We start from the raw sequence: 12,366 nt of genomic DNA on the forward strand, positions 1-12,366 counted from the left end.
TATTGCCATTTATATTGCCATCGATCATCGGTGTGCATGCGAGCAGGTGATGGAAACCCTCATCCTCCAAAAAACGGTATGTGATACATGAAATGCAGTGTGTCTGCCATCTGCTGGATAAATGAGCACAGTTCATAAGCCCTCCTCCTGCCCTGCATTCAGCTGGGGTGTTGACAAAGAGGGTCATCCCTTTGGTGATATTTACAGCTCTCCAAAATCCCCCTCCAGCCTTTGGTAGCTTCCATCCGCCTTTGCTGCCTGCCTCCTCACCCAGTGTGCTATTTTTTCAAAAAGAGCCTCATCACTGGTCTTTTGAACAGCGTGATGGGCGGGGCCTCTGCCTTACAGAGCTCCGGAACAGGCTTCTGAAAGGGAAGGAAGAGATGTGAGTCCCAGAACAGGAAGCTCTTTCCATCAGTTTAAAAGTGTTCAGCATACCTCATCGCGGCAGACGGCTGTTTCTGTCTCTTTCGTTGTTGACCTCACAGACAGAGGAGACACCCCCGCTTCCTCACTGACCTTCCTCTTCTTTGATGACGGAACAGATTCGGAAGGAAGGTGTCTCTTTCCGGCCCGTGGAATCCCGGTTGTTGTGCGGTCTCCACTGGCAGAGGGAGCTGGCTGGCACCAGTCGTTAGCCACAACGCTCTTCTGTTCATAAAAAAGGAAACTTGACTTTATTATTTCAGTTGATCTTTTAACAACTAAAAATAAATAGCTGGGAAGGAAGTTATCGGGTGTATTCCCAAAATATGAAACACTAACTTTAATATGGCAGCACTAATCATTAAGACATTTGGTTCAATGATTTAAATCTATTTTCTCATCCAAAAATGTTCTCACCGCCTCAGCTTTGATTCTTTTAGCTGGGCTCTCAGAGGCTGCCGTTTGTTTCCTCTTGGAGGCCGGCTGACTGGAGGCGACTGCGCCACAATATGCCACCGCCTGGCTGACGCTGCGCTCGGCGAAAACGGTGTACACGTGGTTCTTGCCACCTTTGCCTTCCCTCCAGGTCAGATTTGGCATCTTGGAAATGCATGTGGCAGAGACATGCATTCCCTCTTCCAACACGCCAGTTGTTTTGGCCTTGCTGTAGACTGGAACGGCACAAAATAACAGAGCGATTCATAAAGTCAGCCATGTTTGAATTGATCTTAATTGAAGGAGAGAGAAAAGGCAAACCCACTATTGTCAGTGAAGTTCTGAATGTTGTCTTTCACATTGACGGAGACCGATTTAAAATTGCGCAGGTCAAAGAGCAGCCCAATCATCCACGTTGTGCTCCGTCCACCTCTGACACAGAAGAAACAACAACAAACAAGCAAACACCAAGAAAAGTTGCATTACTTTACTACTGCACAGTTAAATATGGATCTTATGAGCATCATTTTTAAGAGAAATTGCAGTGGAAATTAAAACACAAAAATGTAACGGTGCCCTTACTGAGCAGCGGCTTCAGTGGTGGACTTGGTGCTCACATGCGCCCGGGAAAGGAACGCATGCATCTCCAGATCCTTCACCAGCAGTCTGATCTGGGATTCCACCAGGCTAACCCTGACAAAGGGAGCAAAACCGTTTTCAGAAAGAGAAAAACAGACGCGTGTCCCGGTTCACCTGAGACGTCTGGCTGGCTCTACTCACCAGGCAAGATGCTGCCTCTCTGTAGCCGACGATGCCGTTAGCAGAATGCAGTGCCTTCACACAAAAAGACAGAACAATGTCTGAGCACGTTGTTCTCATATCATCTCAATAAGGAAATTAAGCATCACGTCTACAGCTCCACTTTCTTTACGGCAGTCAATCTTTGGAAAAGCTTTGACGAGGAGCGAACAATTCACAATGTCAAAGACAATTATTGCATTTTACAAATCGATACATTTTCGACTTCTTTCTGGATGTGACAATTCTAGTTGAATACATACTTATACTTTCCAAGGAAGTCTGGCTCTTCAAACAGCTTGGACCACTCTGCCTTATTCTGTTTGATCTCCTGACAGATTTCATGACCTGTGAACGAGGGACAGGAAAGCTCAAAGTCTGATTCAAGCAACTCCCAGCTTTGTTTCCAAACTAGAAACTACTAGACACACATCCACTGATCCCCTATGAATGCAGCACTGTGAGTATACGTTGGATGTAGTGAGCGAGTGAATGTCGCTGGTGGTCAGGAGGGCCGATGGCGCAAATTGGCAGCCCTGTCAGTCTGCCCCAGGGCAGCTGTGGCTCCAGGAGTAGCTTCACCACCACCAAGTATGGAGTGAATGAAGAATGCAGTTTTACAAACACAGGATATGGTGTTATTACCCAAAGTGCACTGGACTCTGCACGGCAGGGGCATCCTCATCCCTGAGCCAAACTTGTCTGGCTGCATACCGGAATGGGACTGGATGTTACAATCCTTTTTTTACCTTGCTAACTGGGTAGGGATTATAGTCATCACAGGGCAGGATAGAAGGGGCTAAGGGTTTCATTGGGGTCATCAGGTGGGCACCCTCCATCATAGGCGTTTCACTGAACAGGCCCACGACACCTCAAGAGGGTTCAGCAGCAACACCTGGCGTCCCGGGTGTGCCCCCCTCTGCCTTAACCCCTTCTATACCCCCTGATGTTGTCTCTGTCATTTTGGAGCCCAGCTGTTGTCTCTCCTCCTGATCCAGAGCCACTGGCTTGCTCGTTCAGCAGCACTGGACAGGGCTGTGATGATTTGCCGTTGGGCCTGGCCCCAGATTCCCATGCCCCTGAAGAGACTAGTAGCAGTCCTGCCTACAATGCCTCTGCAGCCCACTTCTACAGGGAGGACTGTGGTCTTCCAGCCCCGTTGTTCAGCATCCGCTGCCAGCTCAGCATACCGAAGCTTCTTCCGCTCAAAGGCCTCGCCTATATTATCCTCCCATGGCACTGTGAGCTCTATGATGTAAACACTTCGAATTGAGGTAGACCACAACACAAGATCTGGCCTGAGGTTGGTCGTGGCGATCTCCACTGGAAAGCAGAGTCTCTGCTCCAGATCAACAAGGAGCCTCCAGTCCCGTGCTGCTCCCATCTGTCCTACCTCTGATTTTGGAATACATCTTTTTTGTTGTTTTTCCCCTTCACGGACAAAATGTCCTAATGATGTAAGATGGGAGGAAAGGGGGGGCAGGGCATTGACGACCATTCTTCTATTCTCCAGTGCAGCTGCCAGACACTTCAGGACTTGATTGTGCCGCCAGGTGTAACGGCCTTGTGTAAGGCTTGTCTTGCAGCCAACTAGAATGTGCTTCAAGTTTGCTGGAGATGGACAGAGGGGGCATGTAGGATGTTCTCCGTACCATTGGTTGAGGTTCTGTGGTGATGGTAGCACATCGTATGTCGCTCGCAGGATAAAGCTGGTTCGATAAGCTTCCATGTCCCACATCTCTCTCCAAGAGAGCTTGCGCTTCTCAACATCTTCTCAACGCATCCATTGGCCTTGCTTTCCTTGTGAGACAGCCTTTGCGCACCTTGCAGCCTGCTCCTCTCGGCGAACCTCCTCGACCACCAGCCCACGTCGCTGAGCTGGAGATGCCTTGCACCAGGATGGTTTACCCTCCTCTAGGCCAATGCCTCTTCTTCCCATTTGCACGTGGCCGACAATATCCCGGTGCTTAAGGGCTGATTTAGCCTGGTGTATAGCTACAGTTGGAGTCTACTTCCTCCCAGTTGCAATTGCAGGAGCGGTTTGAGCTACACAGGGGTCTCGAGAATCTGTCAGCGTCATCTCCAGCCTGACTTTGCTGCTCTTGTATTCCTCTGTGAGGCTACATAGAGGAAGCTCCAGGATGCCTCTACCATACAGTGCTATGTTGGTACGGCACCTGGGAAGCCCAAGCCATTTCCTGGCAAAAGAGCTGATGACCCTCTCCAGCTTCTCAACCTTCGAGCACGGTACCTCATAAATGGTCAGAGGCCACATCAGCCGAGGTATGAGATCAAACCGAAGACACCAAAGCTTCAGCCTGCCAGGGAGCATGGTCCTGTCAATGCTCTGAAGACCGCTGATGGCATCCCGTCTAAGCTGCTCCACTTGAACCATATCCTTAAGGGTTGCATCGTACCAACGCCCGAGGCTCTTGATTGGCTTCTCTAACACAGTTGGTATGGGCTCCTCGCCGATGTTAAAGCGCTGGTCTGATAGCTTCCCTTTCACCACAGATAAGCTCCTGGACTTGCTCGGTTTAAACCTCATCCGGGCCCATTCGATGTTCTCCTGCAACTTCCTCAGCAGCCGCCTTGTGCATGGAATGGTTGAAGTTAGAGTGGTCATATCATCCATGTATGCCCTAATGGGAGGGAGGCGCAAGCCTGGTTTTAGCCGCTCTCCTCCCACCACCCATCGAGATGCACGGATAATGACTTCCATGGCCATGGTGAAGACGAGTGCACAATGTAAAGCGTCTTTGAGTGTCCAGAAAAGAGCTATATAAGACCAACGCATGATTATATTTGTTATTATTATGTCATCTGAGACACTACACACCCCGGATGATCTCCTCTGCGATGATGTGGAAAGTGGAGAGAGACACGTTGGTGCTGCTGTTCTGCTGTGGGTAGACTGGGGTGATGATGGGCATGAGGTGGAGGCTGTCAGGTCGATGAAGCTGAAAGATCACACGAAAACATACTTGGCTTAAATGTGCTACAGAGACCCCCAATCACAAACTGAAAATGTAGATTTTATAGGAGTTAGTAGTAGTAGTAGTAGTAGTAGTAGTATAGTAGCTGTAAAACGCTGCTGGCTGGTTCCTTACCCTGGGTTCCCAAAATGGGTGGCCGTACCCGAGGTCATCTACTCGCTGCAGCCGAACAGTGTAAGGCCACTCCCTGAAAACACAAGATTTTCACATCTGATAATCCTTTTTACAAAACGCTCACGGGCACGTATCTGGACGCAAACATGCAATCCCTGAAAGTGTGTTCTGTGAAACACAATCAGTTTGTACATGGAGAAACACAGACTGGCTTTAATGGAAACAAGACACTGACGAGATGATGATCAGTCTCAGGGAACTCTTATCAAATGTAATTCAATATTTGGTCTTCCCACAGGAACACCAGAATCAGAATACTCACCACATGGAGTACACCTTGAAGAATTTAATCACCAGGGTGGATGCGGTCGCATTTGGGTACACCTGGCAGATTCTTGCCACAAGTGTAGTCCAAGATATCCCGCCCAAGAAGCCCAGCATGTTGGAATAAATGTTCCGTCCTGAAGGGAAAGACAAAGATGAGAAAGAAGTCAGACCTCTAGTCCTCAAGACGGCCTAATTTACAGTGATCCACTTTAATCTGCGCTACCAGAGCAGCTCAATGCAGCATGTTACTATGTCCATGTGTCCTCAGTTTGTCGGTCTGTTTTTGCTTTTTCATATTGAGCCCAGATAACATTGTGTTTGCCACCACACGCACAAAAAAACGTCAATGTTTTCAGATGCAGTGAGCAACACTTAAACCCAGTTTGTATCAAAGGTGAAGTCAGTCGTGTGTCGCCGTTAGTTAATTCCCAACATATTCTGAACCGGTCTCTGGACAGTCTGGCAAAACGTAGCGAGTTGAGTTCTACCCACGTTTAGCCCACAGCTTGATGGTTCTCAAGGCCAGCTGGAAGTTCTCAACATTTGGGACAAGCTTGAGGATCTCGGCTGATGTTCTGTAGCCTAACATACAGAGACAAAGGTGACTGAAGACAGTCATGTCAAAGCTTCAGCCATATTACCGTACACTAAATGGCCACACAGCACAAAGAGGTTCCTGCTGTTTGGTTCTTACCGTTGAGACTCCTCACACACTCTGTACCCATGTTCCTCAACAGCTGATCGTTGAGGAAGTTGAGTTTGTCAGGAACACTCCTTCGTCCCAACTTTGCAAATACCAAGTCAATCTAGAAAGAAGCACAGAAACCATTAAGACTCATGTAGCTTTCTGCAGAGTAGAGTGTTTCCTGGTTTCGCAAGTCATATTATTACCTCAACCAGGGGACACGTGCTCTCTCATTGAACATCTCCCATGCAGTCTCCACAGCTCCCCATCATTGACTGACCGCACCTCCTTATCCCACCACACCACCGACGGCACAGGTCACCACGCCGGCCTCTGATGGCCCCTCTTCCTCCTCAGGGACCTCTCCATCACCGGTCCTCATCGCCAGCTCCCCCTGCTGCCCAAACCCTGTAATCTCCACCATTATCTCCAACCAGAGAACTTCAGCACGTGCTTCATCTCGCCCCTCTGCTGCCCATCAGGGCAATTTAATCCAAATCCCTCGGATACCTCCTCCATCTTCTGCTCCTCAAGCCACGCCTATAACCTGTGGTCTTTTAAATGAGGCTGTGACAATCAGTTCTATGAATGCCCCTTGTTTTGGGGAGGATGGATCACAACGGACTCTAAGGAGGCGTGACCAGGTAGCTGCTCCTGAACAGAATGTAAACAAGACACGAGTAAACTCAGCGATCACGAAGAACCGTAAGTGGAAAGTCTTTCAGACTGTAAATCATTCAAGAACAGTTTGGGATCCTATAATGAAGCCGAAGGGTCTTTTAGGAGGGCATTTGAATATACGCAGCATTAAATCTAAAAGTGAGCAGGTGCATCATCTTTTGCTGGACTCTAACTTAGACTACCTTTGTTTGTCTGAGACCTGGCTCCAGGAATCTACCCCATCAGCAGCTCTTAATGTACCTAGTTTTAACATTTACAGGAGAGACAGGGTGAGCTCAAAGGGAGGCGGCGTTATGATCTACGTCAAAGATTGTATTCAGTGTCAGGAAATAGAATGGTCAAACGGCAAAGAATTAGAGTGCATTGGCATAAATATAGTTTTGTCACAACAAATGTCATTTGCTCTTATACTGATTTATCGCCCTCCCTCATCAAAGAGTAATTTCTATGAGAATTTTGAGAACGTACTTAGAGAATGTAATTTTAACAAAGAAGTAGTTATTATGGGAGATTTTAACATTAATTGGGAGGACAAAAAATCTCGAAAAAACCTTAAAAAGATTACAGATCAATTTGACCTGGTGCCTCAAAAATCATAAATAGTCCGTCTGAAATTACAGAGGTTCTCAACCATTACTTTGTTGACTCTGTGTCCACAATTGCTCAATGTTTTCCTGTTGGCAAAACAAATATCAGAACACTAAGCACAAATGAACCAGCATTCAGTATAAGAAATGTTAGTGAAATGGAGGTTAGGAGAATTATCCAATCGTTAAATACGTCAAGAGCTAAAGATGTCTTTGGTTTGGACACAGTCATGCTCAAAGAGCTCAGTTCATCAATACTTTATCCATTAACCAAAATTATTAACCTTTCAATCTCCCAGGGAAAATTTCCAAGTGTTTGGAAAAAGGCAGTTGTGACTCCTATATTTAAAGGTGGAAATCCTCTGCTGCCTAGCAACTATAGGCCTATTAGTATAATCCCGACACTGTCAAAGGTGGTAGAGAAATTGGTAGCAGAACAAATAACTTGCTATCTGAATACTGGCCTGTTTTCTCTGCATCCAATGCAATTTGGCTTTAGGGCCAAACACTCGACTGAAACGGCAAACTGTTTTTTCATTGAAAGGATCAAATCTTTAATGGATAAAAGTGGTGTTGTCGGAGCAATATTTCTTGACCTGAAAAAGGCGTTTGATACTGTCAATCACAGAATCCTCCTGTCTAAACTGTCTACCTTTAATGTTTCACTGCGCACACTTGGATGGTTAGAATCATATCTATTACACCGTTCTCAGTGTGTTCAACTACAAAACCATCAATCAGCTGTTCTAGGTCAGTCTACAGGTGTTCCTCAAGGTTATGTCCTGGGACCATTGCTGTTCTCTTTATATGTTAATGATTTACCTTCTGTTTGTCCTGACATCGACTTACAAATGTATGCTGACGATACGGTTATCTATGTTTTTGGTAGCAGTACTACACAAGTTGCTGAAGAACTCACAGACATCATGGTTCATGTAACAACTTGGCTGAAGCAGTGCTGTTTGCAATTAAATCTGTCAAAAACGGTCTGCATGTTTTTCTCAAAGACAAAGTGCTCTGGTGCTGACCCAGATGTCTTTGTTTTGGGGGAAAGGCTGCAGATTGTTTCCGAATACAAGTACCTTGGAGTCCTTATAGATTCACAACTTAATTTCAAAAAACAGGTTAAAAAGGTCTGTAATAGAGTTAAATTCAGTCTCTCAAACTTTAGATTCACTCGGGATTACATGTCGACAGGGGCGTCGTTGACGTATATGCATTCAATGATTCTTTCGCATATCACTTACTGCTTAACAACCTGGTCACAGGCCAGTATCACTACTCTAATACCTCTGCAGTCTCTGTACAAACAAACGCTTAAAATACTGGACAAAAAACCAGCATATTTTCATCACTGCCCAATATTAAATAAATACAAATTGTTAAACTGGGAAAATTTGATTAAATATATAAATTCGTGTCTGATGTACAAAATTATTAATGGTTTAACATCTCCTCCGCTCAGACAGTTTGTGGATGTAAGAACTGCCACACATCGAGTCTCTAGAGGTGCTGCAAGAGGGGACTGCGTTATCCCACTCAGGAAAAGCACATTTGGTCAATCTGCCTTTTCCTTTAAAGCTGCACACGAGTGGAATTCTATCCCAGTTATCGTCAGAAATCTTGAGAGCTATAATGCATTTAAATTTCACCTTAAGGAATGGCTCATTAGCACACAGTTGTGTCGTCACTGAGAGAAACTGCTGTTTAATTTGTTGTTTTTTAATGTCACCTGTTTTTATGATTTTAGTTGCTTTATAAAATTTTAGTTAATAGACATTAAGTTTTACTGTTACTTGAAATTGTTTTAGTTGATATAGTTTTTATTTATGTGGTTATTTTATATCTGTATTTTTATTAATTTTATTTCATATGTATATATATTTTGGGGCCATGGAATTTCTGTCCAGGGACAACAGATGAAAAATAGCCTTTTGGCTAATTCTGGCACATTGACAGAAATGTTTATTAATGTGCGCTGTCCCTGTTAAATAAACGAATCATTCATTCAACCCCATCAAATTTCAGTTTGATGACTGGGACAAATGCCTTTGTGATGGCCTGAAGACACAAAGATGGTTAGTTAGTTAGATAATCGTTACTATCTTGTATGATGGACACGTACATGTACTGTGTATATGGCTAACCCGTGCGTTGGTGACCTCCTTCTGGGCTTTAAGCTTTTCAAAGAAAGAGGTGAAGAAATCACCCCTCTCCAGAAATGAGGGTCCCACGCAAACAGCATCGATATCAGCGCCTGTCAAAACAGCACAGGTTCATATTAGAGGAGCTTCTCCATCATTTTCCTTATGAGCATGCAAAGTTCCGGCAGTCCAGACACTCACGGTCAAGAATAGGAAAACTCACCTTTTGAATCAACACCCAGAACAGAGGAGCCAAATGGAAGGACCTTTCCTCCAACGTTGTCCGTCACTATTTCTGGTACATTCTAAAATTAAAAAGTAAACAAATAAAATGTTATCTTTAAGCACCACAGCTGGTTAGCTTTGAAACAACATGGCGTATGTAAAAAGATGTCCTACCATTTCGATGCACATCTCCGTCAGCCACTCCTTAAACAGCTTCTCTAGCTTTTTGGTGATATCCTCTCTGAAAATGAAACACAGGGCATTTTCACATTTGTCTGCACCTTAACAAGCATGCAATGGTCCCTCCACTTGTGCTTTAGCACTTTTATTAACTTCACTCATTAAGTTCTTGATGGCAGTAAATCGGTTAGCTCTAAACAATCACAGATCCTCCAATATTCTAGAGCCGGCAATATAGGAAAATGCTAAGGGCGCCGTGGCCTCCAAGGGGCGCCACAAAAAGGTGGAAATACCTTAAATATAATTGTATTAAAACTAGTTATTATTAAATTATTCTTGAAATGGAAAAGCTTACTTTCATTCAAATGTAATGTACGTTTCGGACGTGAAGGTATTTTTTTGGACGAGAATACTCGTTTAGGTACTGAATTCGTTAATTGCTATATAGATCCAGGCAGACACACACACAATAATAGAATAAATGATAAACAGTATTATTGTAATATAAAATGTGGTTTTATTATGAGATTAACTTTGAGACAGACGGTAGCACAAATGGAACATCCAGTTCCCAAACACATATAAAATATCTGTGACAGTCTTTGTTCAAAATAGCAAACAGATGTTTTCTGATCTGATCTGTTTTCTGTCTCAAACAACTCTGTCAGAAACACCTCTGAAAATAAAAACGAAAGTAAGTTCATTGCGTGCACACAATGAATGTGCATGCATGTGCACGTTTTCATACTGAGACATCACAGTAAGAGAGATTTCTTCCAGAAGCGTTTCTGTACTTGATTACAGAATTACACAAACAATGCAGTATTTGGTTTATTTAGCGGTTTTTGGGTTGATGATGACCCAAAACCACCAAATTAGTCATTTTTCTAAATGACTAACAAGTAGTGTATATTTCAAATCTTCAACAAAAAACACGAGCACAGCACAAAGTCGACATAACGCCAACGAATCACGCTGACGCCAACTGGATGTAGGTGCAGCTCTTTGTGTTTTCTGAACGCAGATCTCGTCCAATATGTACCGTACCGGTACTGTATTTTATATGTGTTGTAATATGTATTTTCATTTTGAAAAAAATACTATTTTATTTAACTTGGGCCAGAAAATGCTTATTTTATGTAAATATAAACACTTGTAGGGAGGCTCGGTGGCGCAGTGGTAAGCACTGTTGCCTCACAGCAAGATGGTCGCGGGTTTGTCTCCGACTTGTGGCCATTCTGTGGGGAGTTTGCATGTTCTCCCCGTGTCTGTGTGGGTTCTCTCCGGGTTCTCCGGCTTTCTCCCACCTCCAAAGACATGCAGCCTAGGCTGATTGGTGACACTAAGTTGTGAGTGTGTGTGTGGCTGGTTGTGTGTCTCTGTGTTGCCCTGCGATGGACTGGCGGCTTGTCCGGGGTGTCCCCTGCCTCTCGCCCATTGACTGCTGGGGTTGGCTCCAGCTTGGCTCGCGACCCGATAACGGATTAAGCGGTTGGGACAATGAATAAACATTTGTACATACCGCAGAATCCCGCAATAAAATCCATGATATATGAAAATCCACAATAAAGTGAATCTGTGGAAAGTGAACCGCGATATAGCGGGGGGACGTCTGTATTTTTGACTGTCCCTTCTGACATTTTGACAACTAAACATCTGATGGACTAAATCAAGGAAAAAGAACAATACATAACTATTTCAACCGGTAAATCCTACCTGTGCTTCAGCACTGATTTGCTCTCAATAACGTCAAAGCCCTTCAGCATTTCAAACAGCAAGCCGGTCCGGGTCAACTCGGCCTCCTTTGGCAGATCCTCGCTGATCGGAAGGGTGAGTCCGTAAACCTTGGGGGGCTGTTGGACAGCTGGAGCCTGAATCTTAGTTGCTCTGAAAATTAACACGATTACCTTGAAACCTGATATGTTGACTGGATGCTCCAATTTTGTGTTGAAAAAAAATCATCCAGTGTCAATCAATACCAAGAAAAGCATGAACAAAAGCAATGACACTTAATACTTACTTGATCGAAGTCATAATCACTTTATCGAGTGCAGAAGAAATATGCTCTCTTAAAACTTTTTTCTTTGGCGAGTTATATATACCCACACCACTTGCTTTGAAGTGCGACATTTGCTTTGAAGTGCGACACTTGCTTTGACGTGCACCTAACTGGTGACAGTTGACACGCGCAAAGAGTCATTGGACTAACATTCAAGACCAAAGGATTTAAAATGTAGTAGTGATGCTTTAAGTGGGTCATCATGTGGGTTTTTTAGGTTTGCGTGGCTGAAAGTGTTAAGTTCTATTACACTGACCAAAGAACACTGAGTGAACAAGTGAACACTTAACCCAGGGGTGGGCAAACGTTTTGACTCGCGGGCCACAATGGGTTCTAAAATTTGACAGAGGGGCCGGACCAACAACAGATGGATGGAGTATTTGTGTGAGCTAATATAAATGACACATGAAAGCTATTGCATTAAAGGATTTGACCTTTTACAGGTAGCATTACAGGGAAAAAGTCAAATGAATGAGGTTTAATTACAATACAATTTTATTTAATGATATAATTTGGACAAGCTCGGCGGGCCGGATTAAATAGCCCAACGGGCCGCATATGGCCCTCGGGCCTGGGTTTGCCCATGCCTGACTTAACCCGTTAAAGTTGAGTGTATCATATTTGATGCACTTCGTCTTTCGGAATTGTGAGCCATCTACTTCATAAATTAAAAATGTCCCACTTGAAAAACCTGATGTATACAATGAAA

The 12,366-nt window shown here is 44.4% G+C and overlaps 1 protein-coding gene across 1 annotated transcript; it reads right to left on the bottom strand.

Moving 5' to 3' along the window:
- Positions 1-278: 278 nt before the first annotated feature.
- LOC137912305 (poly(A) polymerase type 3-like) lies at positions 279-11,632 on the bottom strand. The gene is made up of 17 exons (XM_068756637.1): positions 11,619-11,632; positions 11,315-11,485; positions 9,593-9,659; positions 9,417-9,498; positions 9,197-9,306; positions 9,059-9,110; positions 5,791-5,904; positions 5,589-5,678; positions 5,092-5,230; positions 4,770-4,842; positions 4,499-4,619; positions 1,923-2,007; positions 1,642-1,695; positions 1,444-1,554; positions 1,187-1,293; positions 844-1,097; positions 279-365 (listed from the first exon to the last, which is right to left on the bottom strand). The coding sequence occupies exons 1-17, from the start codon at positions 11,630-11,632 to the stop codon at positions 279-281; spliced, it is 1,731 nt and encodes a 576-aa protein (XP_068612738.1).
- Positions 11,633-12,366: the final 734 nt, after the last annotated feature.

Source organism: Brachionichthys hirsutus, unplaced genomic scaffold (assembly GCF_040956055.1).
Source record: "Brachionichthys hirsutus isolate HB-005 unplaced genomic scaffold, CSIRO-AGI_Bhir_v1 contig_1145, whole genome shotgun sequence".
NCBI classification, from domain to species: Eukaryota; Metazoa; Chordata; class Actinopteri; order Lophiiformes; family Brachionichthyidae; genus Brachionichthys; species Brachionichthys hirsutus.

Bases quoted from the DNA above. Each gene is read 5' to 3' on its own strand.
- LOC137912305 (XM_068756637.1), bottom strand. The intron at 9,111-9,196 runs GTTAGCCATATA...TTGTGTCTTCAG, and splicing joins AGGAGGTCACCAACGCACGG to GCCATCACAAAGGCATTTGT. The intron at 5,905-9,058 runs AATGAATGATTC...GTGCTTCTTTCT, and splicing joins ACTGAAATTTGATGGGGTTG to AGATTGACTTGGTATTTGCA.